The sequence below is a fragment of the Rhipicephalus sanguineus genome, chromosome 1, assembly GCF_013339695.2.
Source record: "Rhipicephalus sanguineus isolate Rsan-2018 chromosome 1, BIME_Rsan_1.4, whole genome shotgun sequence".
NCBI lineage: Eukaryota > Metazoa > Arthropoda > Arachnida > Ixodida > Ixodidae > Rhipicephalus > Rhipicephalus sanguineus.
In genome coordinates this window covers 257736562-257758660 of record NC_051176.1, presented here as the reverse complement: position 1 = coordinate 257758660, position 22099 = coordinate 257736562, and the positions used below count along the sequence as shown (strand labels likewise).

The 22099-nt window shown below is 44.9% G+C and overlaps 1 protein-coding gene across 1 annotated transcript in view; it reads left to right on the top strand.

Moving 5' to 3' along the window:
* LOC119382488 (lutropin-choriogonadotropic hormone receptor-like) overlaps window positions 1-22099 on the top strand; it is a 242594-nt gene that overhangs the window by 65398 nt on the left and 155097 nt on the right. The window contains exon 2 of the mRNA XM_049411513.1: window positions 6568-6642. Within this exon, the coding sequence (XP_049267470.1) occupies window positions 6568-6642 (75 nt within the window). The remainder of the gene's footprint in view (window positions 1-6567; window positions 6643-22099) is intronic.

The window sequence follows — 22099 nt, the reverse complement described above, 5'->3', positions numbered from 1 at the left end:
TGAAAACCATGACATCCATGACATGTATGTCATGATTTACATGCCACGCTCATGGTGCATTCGCGGCCGTTTCGCTTGCATGATATACACCAAAATTGGTATTGCGCGACACGACCGCATGACGAACGTAAGTGAGAGGTGGTAACTTGAAAATCATGACATGCAAGTCATGTACGACCTGATTTACATGCCACGCTCATGGGGCGCTAGCGGCCGTTTCAGTAGATTGATATACACCAAAATTGGTGTTGCGCGATGTGACTGTATGAGGAACATGAATAACAGTTGGTAAGATGAAAAACATGACATGCATGTCATGTATGTCATGATTTACATGCCGCGCTCATGGTGCATTCGCGGCCGTTTCGCTAGCTTGATATACACCAAAATTGGTATTGCGCGACGCGACTGTATGATGAACGTAAACGAAAGGTGGTAACATGAAAATCATGACATGCATGACATGTACGACATGATTTACATGCCATGCTCATGGCGCACTCGTGGCCGTTTCGCTAGACTGATATGCACCAAAATTGGTATTGCGCAATGTGACTGTATGAAGAACATGAATAACAGGTGGTAACATGAAAACCATGGCATGCATGCCATGTATGTCATGATTTACATGCCACGCTCATGGTGCATTCACGGCCGTTTCGCTAGCTTGATATACGCCAAAACTGGTATTGCGCGATGTGACTGTATGATGAATATTAGTGACAGGTGGTAGCATGAAAAACCATGATATGCATGTCATGTATGGCATGATTTACGTGCTATACTCAAGGTGCACTCGCGGCCATTTCGCTCGTTTGAGGTACACCAAAATTGGTATTGCGCGATGTGACTGTATGACGAACATAAATGAGAGGTCTTAACATGCGAATCATGTTATGCATGTCATGTACGGTATGCTTTACATGCCACTGTCATGGTGCGCTTCCGGCCGTTTTCTTAACGTGATATATACCAAAATTGGTATGGCATGACACGAGTGCGTGATGAACATAAACAACAGGTCATGCATTGTATATACCAGAATATGCGTTCCATTGGCGTGGTGTATACTAGATTGTGCATGCATGCGTGCATGGCAAACATGCGATATATGGTGGACTAGATGCTATGGCATGAATGTTTTCACTTGGTTCAAAGACAAACAAGGCGATATATGCAGCTCTTTGCTGGCTGCTTCGCATTACATCGATTCCCACAGTGCGTGGGATCTGCCGGATTTTTTTTTCTTTTGTTGCTATACGGAAATGGTCAGACAGTTGTACATCTAAGTGGGACTAGACGGTTAAGAGAGAGGGAAGAAATAATAGAGAAGGAAAGGCAGGGAGGTTAACCAGTATAGGACAACCGGTTTGCTACCCTACACATGGGGACAGGGTGGGGGAGATTAAAGACGGAGAGGAAAGAGAAAGAGAAAGATAGAAAGATAGCACATGACACTGCACACACAGAATCAGTCGGTCACCCTTGCGTGGTACGCGACATTTCTATCACAGCCGCCTGTCCAAGTTCGTCTTTTAAAAACTTCAGCAGTGCCTTCGTCGCCTTCAGCTGTGATGTCTTCTGTTGACGGCATGCAAGAACTGTTTCAACAGTCGTCTCTTGTTCTTGAACCCAGGCACAAAAGTGATTATTGACCACGAAGGAATTTTCCACGATGGCTCCGTAGGCATTGATGCGCTTTGATAATGCAGCGGGAGCAAGCTCCGCACCACAAGTCCACTGTCTGAAGCAAGCGGATGACCCGGCACTCTGGTGGCATAACGCACGTGAACTCGAAGAAACTCCTGCTGCAGAAGCAAGAGCGGCGCTGCAGTCTCTGAAGTCTCCACGCACGCAAGACCAACTCGTCATGGACATCAAATATCTATGCAACAAAGCCTGTGACCTCCATCACCGCATTGCTCTGCAGTGGATACCTGCCCACTGTGGAATACAAGGCAACGTCCAGGCGATGACGCTGCCAAAGCTGGACATGACGCCTCGAGAGAAATCATCAAGATACCTTTCTCGAGAAAAGATGCCGCGACAATCGTATCGGCACACGCTTGGTGGCTCCAGCGATCTCTCTGGACAGATGCTAATCACCAGTATCGACCACTTCACAAGATTGACCCATCGTGTAACTTTGATATGCCGCGAGACCTAAACAGGCAAGATGAAACATGCTTGCACCGCATCAGATTGAACGTCGCATACACCAACTACTTCAGGAGCAAGATTAAGCTGTCGGACTCACCAATGTGCCTCCAATGCAACGTCCAAGAAGATCTACATCAGGTTCTTTGTGAATGCAAGCGATACGCATCAGAGAGACAGTCTCTGAAGGCAGCCTTGCATCTTCAACGGGGATCGTGCTTAGAGTTGCGACATGTTCTGGGCCCATGGCAAAGCAGCACCTGTGCGCTACGTGCCACGAAGGCGCTGTTGAATTTCTTGCGGGCCACGAGCCTGAACGAAACTTTGTAAACTTGTGTGACTGTATGTATTATGTGGTTATCACTGTATATATCATAATTAGAGACCGGAAGTTCAGGCACGAAAAAACAAAGTTTTAGGCGCCTATAATAGGTCCTAAAAATTGTCATTTAGGCATAAATAGGCCTTAAAACTATCGTTTAAGCATATATAGGCACCATTCATAATTACTTCAGCAGCGTTTTTCAGGACAAATCTTCGATTCTAACAAACACAGCAGGCAAATCCTGTGCTCTGGGAAAGTTAATTTTATATTTCTCATGAAAATAAGTAGGAAAAGAATAACCATTTGAACAGATTTAGGTGAAAGCTAGGGTGATTGGACACTCTGAGAAAGGCTATGAAAGCAGTAGCAAACCAGCACCACCTCAAGGTTTTCGGGCATGAAGTCGTGCCTTCTTTCAGTCAGTATTTGTTTGTATGCAGAAAACGAACGCTCGACGTACACTGAAGTTAGTGGAGTATACTTGTAGTCCGGCACTTTCGATGTTCTAATTGCATCTGGAATCTTCGAATCCGCACCGCTCAGAACTTTTAAACACTTCAAGATTCAAGTGTATCGTGGTGTAGAACAGTCTGGGCTCTTCTCACGGCGATGCTCTCGTCCGCTGCAAGGCTGTTAATAACACCCTTAACACCAGCGAAGTGTTTGTTGTAGTAGTCCACTGTCTTCAGCCAAGTTCCCCAGCGGGTAACAACGAGCTCTGGTGGCAGCGGCACATCCGGCAACTGTTCTTTAAAGGCACGAAGGTGCCTTAAAGAACACTGCCTTGCCTGCAGCTATTAGTTCGTTAACAGAACTGAACGACTTTCTCAGCTCTTCACAGACCAGATGAATTCCATGGGCAAAACAAGTGACATGCAATAATTCTCGATAAAAGACCTTGAAAAGTGCAGCAGTCTTGTGCATATAAGCTGCTGCATCTGTGTAGAGCAGCAGTACTCGGTCGTCGTGAGATCCGGAGGGTTACATACCCTCAAGGACGAGTTCACAAAGTAGCCGATGGTATCACCGCTCGTTTTTTCTCATTGTTACAAGCATACCAAGAAAGGTGTTGTTTTCTCTTTTGCATCCAGCTTTCCAGCTACAAAAGGTCCAAGTAATCGTCCGGTCGCATTTGTGGTCTCGTCCACTGAAATCCATATGTACGATTCACCCAGTTCTCGATCGCTTGACTTTTGCTAACGTGTCCTCGTACACTGGCCGCAGGTACTGCTTGCAAAGAGTGGACTCTGATGTCTGCAGCTCTTTTGCAAAAATTCTTGAATGTCATGTTTTCGATCTTCGCCCAGGGGATGTTAGCAGCGACCAATGCTTCACATACGTCTTTCCTTTAGCAAAAGTTTCCGACAAGAACGACTGCCTCAACGTCGAAGGTTCGTTGCGCAGAGCGTTGGCTTGATGCAACGTTTTCTCGTGCTGCTCCAGATGACACTTTTTTTCACACGGTACCTGCGTGAAGGTGCGTTGGATACGTGGAACTTCTTAGTGCACTTGCACTTGTACTTTTTTCACTTGCGGCTGTTGACAAACGCTGAAGAAATGGCGAAGTTACATAGAACGAGCCCAAACGAGCATTTTACCATCGAAATGCTTATACCTGTATTCGACTGAGAATGCGCCGCATATTTTCTGTTGCATGCGAGTTCACAGATGCGGATATAAAAATAACAAAACAATGAACCTGAGTGCCCATGAAATGACCACAAAATACATGTTATTTTCTCAGGTTCAGGGGTTATTCAAATTGGCAGTTGCGTAAGCAATTTTGGCAGCTTTATGCCCACGCGTGTTTCAGAGTGGACGTCAAACGCCAAATATTGTTGACCTTTCCACTGTCATCTCACCTGCTTTCCACATCGATGGCAAAATACCATTTCTCCGATGGCGTGGCACTGCGATCCACTGGTCCACTGCCTGACAAGGGCACTTTTCGGCGCCTTTTTCTTCGGCATTGCTTGGCAGACTTCCGACAGCTGCCGCTATGAAGCATATAAATGCCAACGAAACTGACGTGTAGGCTGTAGGCTGCAGCGCTAGCCTAGCTTAGTTTTGACCCGATAGAGTACACTCTAGCACCCCCTCACGCAACCGCTGAGCAGCACCACTCTCTAACCAAGCGACGGAGATCTTTTAGGGGGGCTCACTAGCGCTAGGCTAGCCTCGCCTTGCCTCGCTGAGGTACACTCTAGCCCCACTCACGCAAAGGCGCGTTTATAGACCCACGTTATCGGCGCATTGGCAAGCGTCACATGCGTCGGAGCGCATCGGCCGAGTCCAGTTATACGTTGGCTCTGGCAATGCGTCGAACTATGGTCTGTTTTCGCCGACGTGACGCAGCGCATGCGCGCGTCTACCCTACGTCGCACTATAATCGCGCATTAACAGGAGCTAGAAACGTGAACGAAAAAAAAAAAAACATAACTAGCAATCTATGCGCGTGTTGTAGTTAATATCGCCACACTAAGTGCTTTTTCTTTTCCTCCATATGAACAGTATGAACAGCTCATTTAAGCAAAACGTGTACTCGAAGAACGAGAAAAGGCATTTTTAGGCGCTGAAAAGCTGCTATGGGCACGAACCTCGAAATAGGCACTTATAGGCACAATAAATATTTTATTAAAACATTTCTCTTGCCTTAGTTCGTGCTTATATGTTAAAATAGGCTCGAAATGGACTCCAGGAAAAAATAGGCATTTTGCCTGAAGTTCCGGTCTCATATCATAATCGTCACCCAGCACCTGGAGTAGCATGTCAGGCGAACAGCCAGGCAAACATCTCCAGTTTCATTAAAATGTTTATCTCTCTGTTTCAACAGACATTTGTCTACCGTCAAGGCGCGCTAGAACGGACGCCAGTGACTGTCTCTGAATATTATATGCCGGACAGTCGCACAGGACGTGGTGTAGCGTCTCCTCGCAACGACAGGCATCGCAAAGAGCACTGTCAGCCATTCCGATCCGAAAGGAATAGGACTTCGTAAATTCCACGCCTAGCCATAAGCGATAAAGCAGTGTGGCCTCTCTTCGGCGGAGTCCAGTTGGTATACAGAGATGCATCAACGTCACCTGTTAAGAATGCTAATGTTATTATCACTTATGCTAACACACTTTCAAACAGAAAACAGAAGTCAATTGTGAAGTAGGACAAATTAGCTGAGACTGCCGACCAAGGCAAACAGCCCTTACAAACTAAAGTATTTGTGCTCGTATTCACGAAGATATTCTTACACTAGAATTCCTCACGAGAGAAAGCGCTAGCTAATCGTGGCATTGGACATATCATTGGCAAAGCTGGCTGGCCAATGGCAAACACCTTTCATGAACAAAAGTTTAGCAGGCTAGATAGCGCTACTCTTGCTTTTTTGAATTTGAGGCGTCATAGAGTAAACCGCACCGAATACAAGTGACATAGTGCTGTGACAAGCGCTGCGCCAATGAGCGTGTTAGTTTTTGTCCAGGTGAACATTCCTTACTACACCTATGTTCGGTAACGGTAAACTTGACGCTACAGATTCTCACACTGCGTGAAGTCAAGCAGCCTCCGAATGCCTCTGCATTCGGAGGCTGCTTGACGTCGTGCAGTGTGAGAATCTGTGAACGAGCAGCTACCACTTGCTACCTCTGCTGGCTATGGGTTGATGATATTGACTAGCCCAACCAGGTGATTGCCGCCACCAAGTTTCAAAAGTGATTTCATTAGAAATCGCTGCTGCTGCCACCACCACCACGATCATCATCATCACCATCATTCCCGTTCGCTTTTTTTTTCATTAATGTTTGACTAATATATTTGGTGGCAGCCACCTTGAATGAAGCGCACGTTTACATTGCGCTACGATTAATACTTCTAAGGTTACGTATACATTCTTTATTTTGAACAGAAAGCAACCTCTGTATAACGTTCATTGTTCATTCTGGTCGAACTGCGCAATGGGACGGAACATGAAGGAAGGCAAGACAGTTGTCTTGCCTTCCTTCCAGTCCCATTGCGCAGTTCGACCAGAATGAACTCGCACCAACTCGCCCAACTATCCACGCTGCTTAAACATTTATTGTGTTGCTGTGCAGGTCACTGGAGCGAATTTCACTGGAAGTGCTGCGAAACGGATCCCTCGAAGGTTACGCAGCCACCCTGAGAGCACTGTAAGTTTCCTTTTTTTTTCAATACTGAATAAATTCATTTCACTGAATGACACCATTCTTTAAAAATGCGCGTTATCTGCTCCGCAAATGTGTGAACCAATGATGCTTCGTTGGTTTGCTTTCTATATCTGATTATATTATCTCATAAAGGAAAAGTTATGTATCCCTCTCCTTCAAGAGGGACCAAAACAGGATGCTTGAGGAAACGCGCTAGCTAGAAAGAGCAAATATTAGTACAAAGGCAGGAAGATTAACCAGAGGTAGCTCCGGTCTACTACCCTTCAAGTGGGAAGTAACGCGTTCTTAGTTGCTCATATATGTACCGGGAATGTGTAACGATTAACATTCCCCTGGGGTTGACTTTGCAACAAAGGCAGTCACTCTAATACAACTCGAGTTAATACATAAACAAGTTATTATAAAACATGGAGTAAATAACTCTGACCGAAATTTCATACGTTTCGTTCCAACGCAAGATTGAAGCCTGTCATCCAGGTTCGTAACCGGTTCCAGAGGTCAAAAATGCTGACAAGGCATGTTCTTCCCAACACAACAAATTGCGACAACTTTACTGAAAAGACCGAAACAAGACTCTCATTTCCCGAGGTAAGGCACACGAGAGAGAGGTGTTGTGCAAGTTTCACTGTCGGACGAGCATGCACCGGGTGAGATCGCAGCTTGAAAGGAGCCTTCGATTTCTTCATGTTTTCCCGACGGTGAAACATAAACGGGGACATCAATTACGGGCGTCTACCAAGTGCGCCGCAGTTAAGCTGATCGGAATTTCCGCTTCCGTCTTATGTGCGAAATTCCCAGCGTGAAAAGAGAGTGACATGTCTCGTGTGGGCATGCAAAACATTCAAGCTAAATTTTATCCCGACAAAAGTGCCATTTTTTGAGCACTGCTTTCAAGGAACTGTGAGCTTTAGTGGCGTAAGGGATGGCGAAAGAGCACCAAGTGTGGGCTGCCATCAAGGCCTGGCCCAGCAGAGTTATCGGCGTTCTGCTAGGGTCACCTGTCTCCATAGTCACTTGAAAGCCAATGAAGTGTAGTATGATGTCCATTTTTAGCCAAAGTATGGATGGGCACTTTGTCGACCAGTCATTTGGGTGGCCCGCCCCACGGGACCAATAATTTAAGTTCTCATTTATTAACAAGAGACTCAGGCCAGGCGTTCATGTTCAGTTATAACTCCACGATAATTTAATATGCGATGCCGTGGTGATAGTTTAATTTGTACGGGATAACAAGTACAAATGTTTTGTGTACCGCCCTCTTTTGTTACGTCGTGGTGTTATTTTGACCTGTATGCAACAACGAAATCAGTTTGTTGTGTGTTCTCCCACTTATTCAAGAGCCAAGGAGTAACCGGCACCACATTTGTACTCCAACATCTCCAATCATATCAGTAATAATATTAGCAATGCATTCCAGCGAGGCGCTTATATGTACTCTCAGCACTTTAATTCACTTGTTGTTCTTCTTTGACCTAACTGATCGATCGATCGATCGATCGATTGATTGATTGATTGATTGATTGATTGATTGATTGATTGATTGATTGATTGATTGATTGATTGATTGATTGATTGCAATACCTTCATTCACCGAAGCATTACACATAAGAGCCGCACAGCACGATTAAATAGGGGGAAAAACGGCGCAGTTGTTTGTTGTAAGTAACAAGCATCTAAAGCGATTAACATTTCAATTATGGCATACAGGTGCGACAAGAAAGCAGATTACCAAGCTAAAAAAGGAACATCAATATTGTACGTGAATGTGCACAAACGCTAATAGCTGACAACGGGCGTATAGACACAAAATTTCTTTTATATAAGGGGGAAAAAAATTCCGGTAGATCTCACGTATTGTGGGAATCGATTTAACGCAAAGCAGTCAGCGAGTAGCTGCTTGTCACGCACTTAGAGCACACTTTGAGCTAAGTCTTACGATGTGGATCGACGTCTTTGTGTAATTTGAGTAAGTTTGCATATCGTGGGCTTACCAGGCACATTGACTACACTGGTGTCTAAAGGGTAGCTCATTGTCTGACGGAAAGCCGGCACTTTCATCTAAACGTCACATTCATCTAAACGAAGTGTAAGCAACGTCCATTTTTGAAATACTTGCGCAGGCACACAAGGACAAAGAAGAGAGACACACACAGGCGCAATCTAACAACTGGTTTATTTTTTGAAAAACGTTCACTTAACACCCCTCGGAACTGCGCACTCTGATCACTCAAATTGATTTGAAATGCGCACATCGCGCTCTTATCACATGCTTATTGAACAGCAGATTTCCTTATCTAGCAAGGCAACAGATGGGTGACTAACACATTTTTCTTTCAGCCTGTCAATATGAAAGGCCTCCATTATTTCTCTTGAAGTTCTGTTCTGATGTCTGTACTCTAAAGTAGTGTTTTCAAAACAAGGCGAACATGAGCACTCATTGCAATGCATTGCTAAATGTGTACTTGGGCGACCTTTCAGGCTCGACATATGCTCCCTTAGCCTCGTATTAATGCATCTGCCAGTCTGCCCCACATATACATGTCCGCACGTCAGAGGTATATTGTACACCACATTATTTGCACATTCAACAAACTGGAGCTTGTGTTTGATGCCACAACCCCATTGTGAACTGCTCAGTCCGTCACGTTTTTGGTTAACCAACGCGCATACTCCTCCGATTTTTTCTTTGGCCGAAAACACCACCTTCACATCATAACTTCCAGCTACCTTTTTGAGTCTATGTGATAGCCCATGTACATAAGGGATTGCTACCACCTTAGAGCTAGAATTAGTCTGCCCACCCGTTTCCAAAACCGGTTCCGTTCCCTGTTTTAGCTTCTTCAATAGCCTGATACTTACAGCCAACATCACTGAAAACGGGTACCCTGCATCCAGAAGCCGTGCAACTTGTTCCTGAAACGAACTATGAGCAGTGTGTACACAAGATTTTAACAAAGCAGACCGAAAACAATTCGTGACAATGCCATTCTTGACCAGCCGTGAATGATTTGAAGCAAAATTCATGAGCGGTTTCCCAGCCCTAGGCGAAAAGGCCCAACACACGTGATCTGCCAAAAACTCTAGCTTCAGATCTAAAAACTGTAGTTTCTTTCCAACCGGTACTTCAGAAGTAAATGCTAGTCCCTTTCCTAGCGAATTAAATGCATTTAATACCGTTTTTCTAAAGTCCTCCTTGTTCACATCGCACCCCAAAACTAAGTAGTCATCCACATACCTGTATATTTTGTAGACTACATCTTGTAGGCACACTGCCAAGTCACGATCTACGCTGCCCAAAAATATGTCACTGAGAACCGGGGCTACCTTTGACCCTATGCAAACCCCCTTTGCCTGGATGAACGTTTTCTCCCCGAATCCCACGTGAGTGTTCTCTAAATAAAAGTGCAGTAGCTCTAGAAAAGACCCGACAGGCATCCCGCACATGTTACGAAACATCACTTCATCGTTATTTTCCGTTATGCACTCATGGACACACTTCATTAAAGGCACGTGCGGCAACGAGTAATATAAGTCTTGAGCATCTATGCTGATACCCCAGCTATTTCTTGTGCTATCTGATTTCAGAAAGTTTGTAAGGCCTTCAGAATTAGCCAGCAAAAAAGGATCATTCACTTTCAATGATTTCAACATTTTTTGCAGATACCCAGCAACGAGGCAATGCCACGCCCCTTTCTCTGAAACAATAGGCCTAAAAGGGACCTCCTGCTTATGGGTTTTGGCTGTGAAAAACGCCGTCAACTTCATTCCTTTTGAATTCCTAACATCAGAAGCAAGTTTTTCTAGGTTGCATTTCTTTAGTAGCTCGACCGCCTTCTTTTTTACGCTTTCCACACTCACTTCACATTCTATGAAGCACTTCCTCATAGCTGCAGAGGCTTTTTCTACGTACATATTCTCAGGTAGAGCAACCAAGAACCCTTCTTTGTCCGCTTGCACTACCCTTAAGTCATTGTCAACCAAATACCTAGCTGCCCGACCAACGTTAAGGCTGGGCTTGTTGCTTGCCGAGGCTCTGGCCACCACGTCGACACATTCCACAACACACCTGTCCTTTTCTTTCTCAGGTACACACCGAGCAATGTCTCTTGTAAGGGATAGTCTGTCAACAAGGTCGAGTCTTGGTTCAACGCAGAACTTAGGCCCTAACCTCAGGACCTTTTGTTGTCGTTCTTCCACCGCAGCATCACCTAGCAATAGAAGGCTTCCCTTTGGCGGTTCCCTCTTTTTCTTCGGTAGGCTTCGACGCACATCATTCCACAGGACCTCAGTCAGAATGTCTGCCTGTCTACACCAGTCTCGCAAGGCTTTGTCATTGAGACGCCCATCCAACACAGACGAACATGCCACTCTTAGACAATCCTTGAAGTGTCTAACTTGTCTTCGGCTCTCTGATCGCAGGATTTTGCTGATTCTTCTCGTATGTCCTGCCGATGTGGTCAACCATCCACACACAAGCAGAACCTCCACTGGGCACTGTCCAATTTTTAGTAACCAGCTCAACGTACGCGCCCTGCACTCGCAGACCGCGATAATTGGCACCAGAACCGCTGGGTTAGTTAAGTCGAAGTTAGGACACGAAGAAAGAGGGCCGGAGGAACTAGAAATGAACTGTAGCAAAACTGCGATTCGGCCTAGTTGGAACAAGTTCATTTTGAAATACTTGCGCAGGCACACAAGGACAAAGAAGAGAGACACACACAGGCGCAATCTAACAACTGGTTTATTTTTTGAAAAACGTTCACTTAACACCCCTCGGAACTGCGCACTCTGATCACTCAAATTGATTTGAAATGCGCACATCGCGCTCTTATCACATGCTTATTGAACAGCAGACAAGAGTGAAATTTCCTTATCTAGCAAGGCAACAGATGGGTGACTAACACATTTTTCTTTCAGCCTGTCAATATGAAAGGCCTCCATTATTTCTCTTGAAGTTCTGTTCCGATGTCTGTACTCTAAAGTAGTGTTTTCAAAACAAGGCGAGAGAGAGAGATAAACCTTTTAATGAAGCTGGAGATGTTTGCCTGGCTGTTCGCCTGACATGCTACTCCAGGTGCTGGGTGACGATTATGATATATACAGTGATAACCACATAACACATACAGTCACACAAGTTTACAAAACAACAAGGCGAACATGAGCACTCATTGCAATGCATTGCTAAATGTGTACTTGGGCGACCTTTCAGGCTCGACATATGCTCCCTTAGCCTCGTATTAATGCATCTGCCAGTCTGCCCCACATATACATGTCCGCACGTCAGAGGTATATTGTACACCACATTATTTGCACATTCAACAAACTGGAGCTTGTGTTTGATGCCACAACCCCATTGTGAACTGCTCAGTCCGTCACGTTTTTGGTTAACCAACGCGCATACTCCTCCGATTTTTTCTTTGGCCGAAAACACCACCTTCACATCATAACTTCCAGCTACCTTTTTGAGTCTATGTGATAGCCCATGTACATAAGGGATTGCTACCACCTTAGAGCTAGAATTAGTCTGCCCACCCGTTTCCAAAACCGGTTCCGTTCCCTGTTTTAGCTTCTTCAATAGCCTGATACTTACAGCCAACATCACTGAAAACGGGTACCCTGCATCCAGAAGCCGTGCAACTTGTTCCTGAAACGAACTATGAGCAGTGTGTACACAAAATTTTAACAAAGCAGACCGAAAACAATTCGTGACAATGCCATTCTTGACCAGCCGTGAATGATTTGAAGCAAAATTCATGAGCGGTTTCCCAGCCCTAGGCGAAAAGGCCCAACACACGTGATCTGCCAAAAACTCTAGCTTCAGATCTAAAAACTGTAGTTTCTTTCCAACCGGTACTTCAGAAGTAAATGCTAGTCCCTTTCCTAGCGAATTAAATGCATTTAATACCGTTTTTCTAAAGCCCTCCTTGTTCACATCGCACCCCAAAACTAAGTAGTCATCCACATACCTGTATATTTTGTAGACTACATCTTGTAGGCACACTGCCAAGTCACGATCTACGCTGCCCAAAAATATGTCACTGAGAACCGGGGCTACCTAAAACAGGGAACGGAACCGGTTTTGGAAACGGGTGGGCAGACTAATTCTAGCTCTAAGGTGGTAGCAATCCCTTATGTACATGGGCTATCACATAGACTCAAAAAGGTAGCTGGAAGTTATGATGTGAAGGTGGTGTTTTCGGCCAAAGAAAAAATCGGAGGAGTATGCGCGTTGGTTAACCAAAAACGTGACGGACTGAGCAGTTCACAATGGGGTTGTGGCATCAAACACAAGCTCCAGTTTGTTGAATGTGCAAATAATGTGGTGTACAATATACCTCTGACGTGCGGACATGTATATGTGGGGCAGACTGGCAGATGCATTAATACGAGGCTAAGGGAGCATATGTCGAGCCTGAAAGGTCGCCCAAGTACACATTTAGCAATGCATTGCAATGAGTGCTCATGTTCGCCTTGTTTTGAAAACACTACTTTAGAGTACAGACATCGGAACAGAACTTCAAGAGAAATAATGGAGGCCTTTCATATTGACAGGCTGAAAGAAAAATGTGTTAGTCACCCATCTGTTGCCTTGCTAGATAAGGAAATTTCACTCTTGTCTGCTGTTCAATAAGCATGTGATAAGAGCGCGATGTGCGCATTTCAAATCAATTTGAGTGATCAGAGTGCGCAGTTCCGAGGGGTGTTAAGTGAACGTTTTTCAAAAAATAAACCAGTTGTTAGATTGCGCCTGTGTGTGTCTCTCTTCTTTGTCCTTGTGTGCCTGCGCAAGTATTTCAAAATGAACTTGTTCCAACTAGGCCGAATCGCAGTTTTGCTACAGTTCATTTCTAGTTCCTCCGGCCCTCTTTCTTCGTGTCCTAACTTCGACTTAACTAACCCAGCGGTTCTGGTGCCAATTATCGCGGTCTGCGAGTGCAGGGCGCGTACGTTGAGCTGGTTACTAAAAATTGGACAGTGCCCAGTGGAGGTTCTGCTTGTGTGTGGATGGTTGACCCCATCGGCAGGACATACGAGAAGAATCAGCAAAATCCTGCGATCAGAGAGCCGAAGACAAGTTAGACACTTCAAGGATTGTCTAAGAGTGGCATGTTCGTCTGTGTTGGATGGGCGTCTCAATGACAAAGCCTTGCGAGACTGGTGTAGACAGGCAGACATTCTGACTGAGGTCCTGTGGAATGATGTGCGTCGAAGCCTACCGAAGAAAAAGAGGGAACCGCCAAAGGGAAGCCTTCTATTGCTAGGTGATGCTGCGGTGGAAGAACGACAACAAAAGGTCCTGAGGTTAGGGCCTAAGTTCTGCGTTGAACCAAGACTCGACCTTGTTGACAGACTATCCCTTACAAGAGACATTGCTCGGTGTGTACCTGAGAAAGAAAAGGACAGGTGTGTTGTGGAATATGTCGACGTGGTGGCCAGAGCCTCGGCAAGCAACAAGCCCAGCCTTAACGTTGGTCGGGCAGCTAGGTATTTGGTTGACAATGACTTAAGGGTAGTGCAAGCGGACAAAGAAGGGTTCTTGGTTGCTCTACCTGAGAATATGTACGTAGAAAAAGCCTCTGCAGCTATGAGGAAGTGCTTCATAGAATGTGACGTGAGTGTGGAAAGCGTAAAAAAGAAGGCGGTCGAGCTACTAAAGAAATGCAACCTAGAAAAACTTGCTTCTGATGTTAGGAATTCAAAAGGAATGAAGTTGACGGCGTTTTTCACAGCCAAAACCCATAAGCAGGAGGTCCCTTTTAGGCCTATTGTTTCAGAGAAAGGAGCGTGGCATTGCCTCATTGCTGGGTATCTGCAAAAAATGTTGAAATCATTGAAAGTGAATGATCCTTTTTTGCTGGCTAATTCTGAAGGCCTTACAAACTTTCTGAAATCAGATAGCACAAGAAATAGCTGGGGTATCAGCATAGATGCTCAAGACTTATATTACTCGTTGCCGCACGTGCCTTTAATGAAGTGTGTCCATGAGTGCATAACGGAAAATAACGATGAAGTGATGTTTCGTAACATGTGCGGGATGCCTGTCGGGTCTTTTCTAGAGCTACTGCACTTTTATTTAGAGAACACTCACGTGGGATTCGGGGAGAAAACGTTCATCCAGGCAAAGGGGGTTTGCATAGGGTCAAAGGTAGCCCCGGTTCTCAGTGACATATTTTTGGGCAGCGTAGATCGTGACTTGGCAGTGTGCTTACAAGATGTAGTCTACAAAATATACAGGTATGTGGATGACTACTTAGTTTTGGGGTGCGATGTGAACAAGGAGGACTTTAGAAAAACGGTATTAAATGCATTTAATTCGCTAGGAAAGGGACTAGCATTTACTTCTGAAGTACCGGTTGGAAAGAAACTACAGTTTTTAGATCTGAAGCTAGAGTTTTTGGCAGATCACGTGTGTTGGGCCTTTTCGCCTAGGGCTGGGAAACCGCTCATGAATTTGCTTCAAATCATTCACGGCTGGTCAAGAATGGCATTGTCACGAATTGTTTTCGGTCTGCTTTGTTAAAATCTTGTGTACACACTGCTCATAGTTCGTTTCAGGAACAAGTTGCACGGCTTCTGGATGCAGGGTACCCGTTTTCAGTGATGTTGGCTGTAAGTATCGGGCTATTGAAGAAGCTAAAACAGGGAACGGAACCGGTTTTGGAAACGGGTGGGCAGACTAATTCTAGCTCTAAGGTGGTAGCAATCCCTTATGTACATGGGCTATCACATAGACTCAAAAAGGTAGCTGGAAGTTATGATGTGAAGGTGGGGTTTTCGGCCAAAGAAAAAATCGGAGGAGTATGCGCGTTGGTTAACCAAAAACGTGACGGACTGAGCAGTTCACAATGGGGTTGTGGCATCAAACACAAGCTCCAGTTTGTTGAATGTGCAAATAATGTGGTGTACAATATACCTCTGACGTGCGGACATGTATATGTGGGGCAGACTGGCAGATGCATTAATACGAGGCTAAGGGAGCATATGTCGAGCCTGAAAGGTCGCCCAAGTACACATTTAGCAATGCATTGCAATGAGTGCTCATGTTCGCCTTGTTTTGAAAACACTACTTTAGAGTACAGACATCGGAACAGAACTTCAAGAGAAATAATGGAGGCCTTTCATATTGACAGGCTGAAAGAAAAATGTGTTAGTCACCCATCTGTTGCCTTGCTAGATAAGGAAATCTGCTGTTCAATAAGCATGTGATAAGAGCGCGATGTGCGCATTTCAAATCAATTTGAGTGATCAGAGTGCGCAGTTCCGAGGGGTGTTAAGTGAACGTTTTTCAAAAAATAAACCAGTTGTTAGATTGCGCCTGTGTGTGTCTCTCTTCTTTGTCCTTGTGTGCCTGCGCAAGTATTTCAAAATGAACTTGTTCCAACTAGGCCGAATCGCAGTTTTGCTTTGTAAGCAACGTTCCTTGGCGTATTCCTGCGGGGACGATAGCCGCTAGACTATAGCTTGTTGAGTCATAAATAGGGCTCCGTGTTTTCGGAGTTTATTTTTCTTGAAATTCGGAGGGTGTTTTTCGGTGTTTATTTTTTGGGGGAAATTCGGCGTTTATTGGAGTTTATTTCTCGTAAATCCACAATTCTCCGAAATTTGGTCCTTAATTTTGCATTATAAGTTGTTGCAATGTGTTCTTATCAATCTTATTTCCAATAAAAGTGTGTTGCATTGATGCTGATGATCGTGTTTCCCAATCCTTTCATATATTTTTTTTTTCACTTGATGTTTATTTAAGCTGTAAAGAAGGATGTTGATGTGCGCTGCTGTAAACTCGCCAAAGTGTACTTTTCAGGGGCAGGAGCTAGTCAAGCTGCTTGTCAGCGTTTTCAACCAGCCTCCTCCATCTCGATGAAAAATTAGGACCTCTTATTATTATTATTCTCAATACTCCGAAATTTTAGACGATATCTGAACAAGAACACATGCGAACACACTAAGCGTACTTGAGAAATCTGGACGGTTTGAACGCACAGACACATATACAGACAAGCTCAAATACGTGAATACAAAACATCTACGCTTATTACAACCTTAAAGGTTGTTGTAATAGACGCAAGCATACTTTACGAGGTTGATGCCGCTGACGGAGGGGCGCTCCGTTCGATTGATGGTTCTTAGCTTTGAAAATGCAGTTTCAACGTTGAAAATGCCCTTTTAAAATCGGAGTTTATCGGATAAATCCGAATTGTCAAAAATTTTACCGTCGAGTATTTTTCGGATTTTTTCGGATTTATCCGAATACACGGAGCCCTAGTCATAAGAGTACATGTGTAAGCGTTCATGTGCTACATTAAAATCGCGAACTATAACAAACGGCATGCCTTTCTCTTGTTTAATCCATGCAAAGTGTCTCATGAAGTTTTCAATGTCCATTTTCGTTGTCCTGGTTTGATATAGACTATGAACCCCCTGTTGCGCATAGCCGCATACCATGGGCCGTTGTATGCGGGTATGCGTCACACGTGACTGTGAGAAATGGTTTCATGAATTATGCGACAGGCATGTCATGTTATTCATGTCACGACCTGTCAGTCGTGTTCGTCATACACTCATACCCTCCTATGCCAATTTTGGTGTATACCAAGTTAAGGAGGCGACCGAGAAGAGCACCTAGACATGGGCGGCTAGATTTACAGATAAACAGGCAGATATAGACGGTCACAGGGCCTTCGGTTCGCAAAGAAATGCGTCACATTTAAAAGCACTATAGGCTGCAGCTCATATAAGTGAACAGTTATAGGCGCGCAGGCATAAAATGTTGCTTCTGGTACCAGCGTTTCGAAACAATGTTTCTAAGCTAAAAAAGAATCAATTGTCGCGGTGATTTTGCGTTTTGAAGTCAAAATCAGATTATGGGGGACTTCGGATTAATTTTTACCCATTGGTGTTCTTCAATGTACATTTAAATATTCATACACGAGCGTCCTTGAGTCTCGTCCCCCACCACCCTCCAAATATGTTGCCGTCACGGCCAAGATCGAACCCACGATCTCGAGCTCACCAGGGCTATGCCATATCCACTGGACGACGGCGGTGGTTTGAGATGACAAAGCAAGTGTGTTACTATAACTAATTCGAAAGACGTAGTAGTTATAATGTTTTATGAAATGGCTATGCTTAGAGACAGACGCAGTATCTTCAGAAACGCGGTTCCAGTGCTAGTGGTAAGAGACGAAAAAATAAATTTTTAAGTATTCGTGAGCGAGCAAATCTATCCCACCTTGCGCATATTATTCCCACGAGATTAAGGGTAGACGGGTTCGCTAAAGAAATTGCTTCTTAAATATGAATAGAGATAAACTTCGCAATGACAAACTTGGCTATGGCAGACTGCATATAATGGCTGCGTTAACAATCTGCATTGTTCTGCACGTGTACAAGGGCCTGACATAAGCAGGCTTGATTAGGATCTGTTGTCGCGGCTGCATGCTATAGACTGTACAGGGTAACAGAGGAGCGTTTCCATTGACATGTATGCCTTGCTTAAGTTCTCCTGGCTGTAGCCGCGCATGCAGACATAATCGCCAAAGAAGACTTGAAGGCGAAAGCCATCGTCTTTTTCTTCTCAGTCGATGCACTGATTGCCCCCCCCCCCCCCGAAAGCTTTCTGCTTCTGCGCCTAATGTGGTTTTGCACTGTCTCCAGTATCGGAGGCATTGCAAGCCTCCGCGATCAGCCCGCCTTTGACAGAGCGACGATGTCGTGCGATGACGACAACAGGTGGTGTTATGATGACGTCACAAATTCTTGCTATCTGTGAGGTCATTGATGGCATCATGTTACATCGAAGTCATGTGACTTTTGTTACGCCGACTGCGACTGCACACACACCTTTACTTCAGCATCTTTTGACTGACTTTTATTAGCTTTCTTTTTTTTTGCATCATTCCTGTTGACGCCAACACAGGTCTCGCGAAATTTCGAAGACACCGCAACTCGGACGGTCAATTTTTGCGTTTGACGAAGCATGTAAGGCTTTCGTCTTAATTAATATGTGGTGCAGGTTATAAAATCAACAAGAATCTTCCAAGTTACGGTTATATACATGTATCAAAACAGCGGTATCGATTCATACTTCAGATATCAGCGCGCCAACAAAACGAGCACACTAAAGGGGAGGAAACGACGCACACAACAAGCGCTGACTCGCAACTGAAAGGTTTATTCCACATCACACACACATATATAAGTAAACGTCAAATGCAGCACACGTGACATGGATTGCCGCCGCTGTCTTGACTAAGTAAGATGATTAAGATGAAATTACGGAAACACCTGTCGCAGAAAATCAAATTCTTTGTCGCACGTGTGCGTCATGTTGTGTGCTTGTTGAGCGCTTGTTGTGTGCGTCGTTTCCTCCCCTTTAGTGTGCTCGTTTTGTTGGTGCGCTGATATCTGAAGTATGAACCGATACCAACTCGCCCAAGTTGCCATTTTACAGCGGTATCGAGACTCAACTTCGAGTGAAATATTTAACGAGAAACGCGCATGTTAGAAGGTAATCCCCGTTAGTGTGATGCGTTATCCTTCTTATAATGCAGCTTTTTTTTTAATTAGTTAATATTTACCGCTGCCGGTCAATTTACGCGTTCGATAAGGCATCTAAGACTTTCGCTTTAATATGTGGTGCAGGTTATCGAATTGGAAGCGTTTGGTTAGAAAACAATCAAGCCAAGGTAGTGAGTGAGTGAGTGAGTGAGTGAGTGAGTGAGTGAGTGAGTGAGTGAGTGAGTGAGTGAGTGAGTGAGTGAGTGAGTGAGTGAGTGAGTGAGTGAGTGAGTGAGTGAGTGAGTGAGTGAGTGAGTGAAAAGAATTTATTTGATAATCCAGCGGATGACTACCCTAGCCCCGCGAGGGGAGGGTCATCGCGATGCGGCCACACATCACCTCGGCGTGACGTAAGTTGAAGTCAAGATCGAGTAAGGGTTATTTAAACGTCACTAACTTAGGCTCTAATTTCTCAGGTGCCTTTGAGCAATCGAGGAAGTCTAGATGAAAGTTCCGATCAATATTAGGGCGCCGGGAATGCGTGAATAGTAGCAGGCGAGTTTCACAAGAAACGCAGCTGCTACTCAGCAACATCGGAAGCCATGTTTTGAATGTGTAAAAAAAATTCTTTGAATTCTAGGAGTAATATTTCTGAATATCTTACGTGTTCAATCATTTCTCCGCGGATGCGATAGGCAGACGTGTAGTTAGAGGTGAATGTATTTTACCGGCATGCTACAACGGAACCATTTTACTAATCTTCCATTCGCGTGTTAGCCTTCCACTATGAAATAATAATATAATTGTAGGGGCTTTGCGTCTGAAAACTGCGATGACCCGCCACGCGGTGTGTCTAGGTAGCCGGGATTCGGCCGCGGCCGGGTACTTAGGTTTAAGTGCACGTTACTTAGAAGGCCCGTGTACTTAGATTTAAGTGCACGTTAAAGAATGCCAGGTGGTCGAAATATCCGGAGCCCTCCACCACGGCGTCCCTCATAATCATGTCGTGGTTTTGGGACGTTAAACCCCAACAATTATTATTATTAAAACCACGATATGATTAGGAGGGACGCCGTGTTGTGGAGGGCTCTGGCAATTTTGACCATCTGGTGCCGTTTAACGTGCACGTGAACCTAAGTACATGGGCCTCTAGCATATCACCTCCACCGAAATGCGGCATTCGATCCCGCGACCTTCGAATCAGCAGTCGAGCACCATAACGACTAGACCACCGTGGCGGGTTCTCCTATGAAAGACTTCTCAAAGATCTTTCAGTGGAGGCTGGGAGTCTGTGAAGCAGAGGTAGAGAGTAACTCACCATGGAGCGTACCCACGCAACATCTACAGCCAACTCTGTAGTACCTCCCCATTTAGCCCCGCCTCCCCAACAGCGACTCTGTACCTCCCCAACAGCGACTCTGTAGTACCTCCCCATTTAGCCCCGCAGAGATGACGGAAGATTCGAATGGGTTGAAACCACCTTGGACGCTGCCGGTCCTGAACGTAATCTGTGACATAGTATGTGCAAGAAAGCCGGCATGGCGCCAGGCACGTAGCCAGGATTTTTTTTTCGGGGCCGGGTGCAAGGCTTAATGGTTCGAAAGAAAGTCTTTTCCATGGCAAAAAGAAAAAAAGTTGCCCGGGAATATAGAAGGCTAGACGAATTTCAGGAGGGGGCGTTCACCCTAGACCTACCCCCCCTTTCCTTCGTGCCTGCATGGCTCCTCTAGTGGCTGTGCAGATGGCGCTTCATCATTTTTATAGAAGGCACAGTAGAAAGGCGAAGGTATATACAGATGGGTCCTGCACTGAGGAAGCGTCACCCTCTGCGGTCTTTATGCCAGAACTTGAAGAGAAGACAATGTATAAATTATCACACAAATCTTTGTAACAAGCGTTGATAGTAAGGTTTCACCTCATTAACAAGCGAGTTGGTAAGGTTTCATCTTCTAGCAAACTGCGCAGCAGACGGGACACAAAGAAGGAACGAAAGAAGAACGACTGCGCTCGTCTGTCCTTTTCCTTCCTTCTTTGTGTCCCGTCTGTTGCGCAGTTTGCTAGAAGAACACAAATCTTCATCCACGACGTCGGAATTAGTGGCTATTTTTGAAGCAGTCAATTTTATCTGCGACAATTCTGGGACACGACACTGGATAGTATGTGCGGATAGCAAACCCGCCCTTCAAATGATCACAAATGCGAGATCACCTTCCCAAAATGGCGAAATAGCCCAATATATTGCAGAAACTGTGACAAATGCCTCAGCGCTGGGTCCCAACATCGTACTTCAATGAATACCCAGCCACATTGGAGTAAAGGGCAATGAAGAGGCAGACAGATTCGCCAAAAAAGCATTGTATTAAGGACGGGATGGCGCAATCCGTATGTCGGGGGCGGATATTCGAAATATTATAATGCAAGGCGCTAACCATTTTTCTGTAAAGTGGTTTCATGGCGCCAAATCAAAGCAATCGTTACTTTATGAACTCGATCCACACATAAAATTTTCAATAGCGGCAGATCTCCCACGACACATAGAGACGTTACTTCACAGACTTCGACTGAAAGTAGCGTATATAAACAGCTTCCTGCCTAAGATAAATCGATCCAGCTCATCAGAATGCTTTTGTGGTCACGAAGGTGAGAATGCTGGGCATATTGTTTTGGAATGCGTAAAGTACGCAAATGAAAGAGAAAAATTAGAGAAGACACTAGCAAGTTTGGAGAGGTGCCCCCTCTAATTACAGATATTACTTGGGCCGTGGTCTAAAATGCATTCTCAGAAAACGGCGAACATCTTCCTGAAAGACTTCTTGGTGGACAGTGGACTAGATAATCGCTTGTGATGAAGAGATATGTGTTGCTATGCTGTATACGGAATGATGATCCCTATGTCTGGGGCGGATATTCGAAATATTTTAATGCAAGGAGCTAACCACTA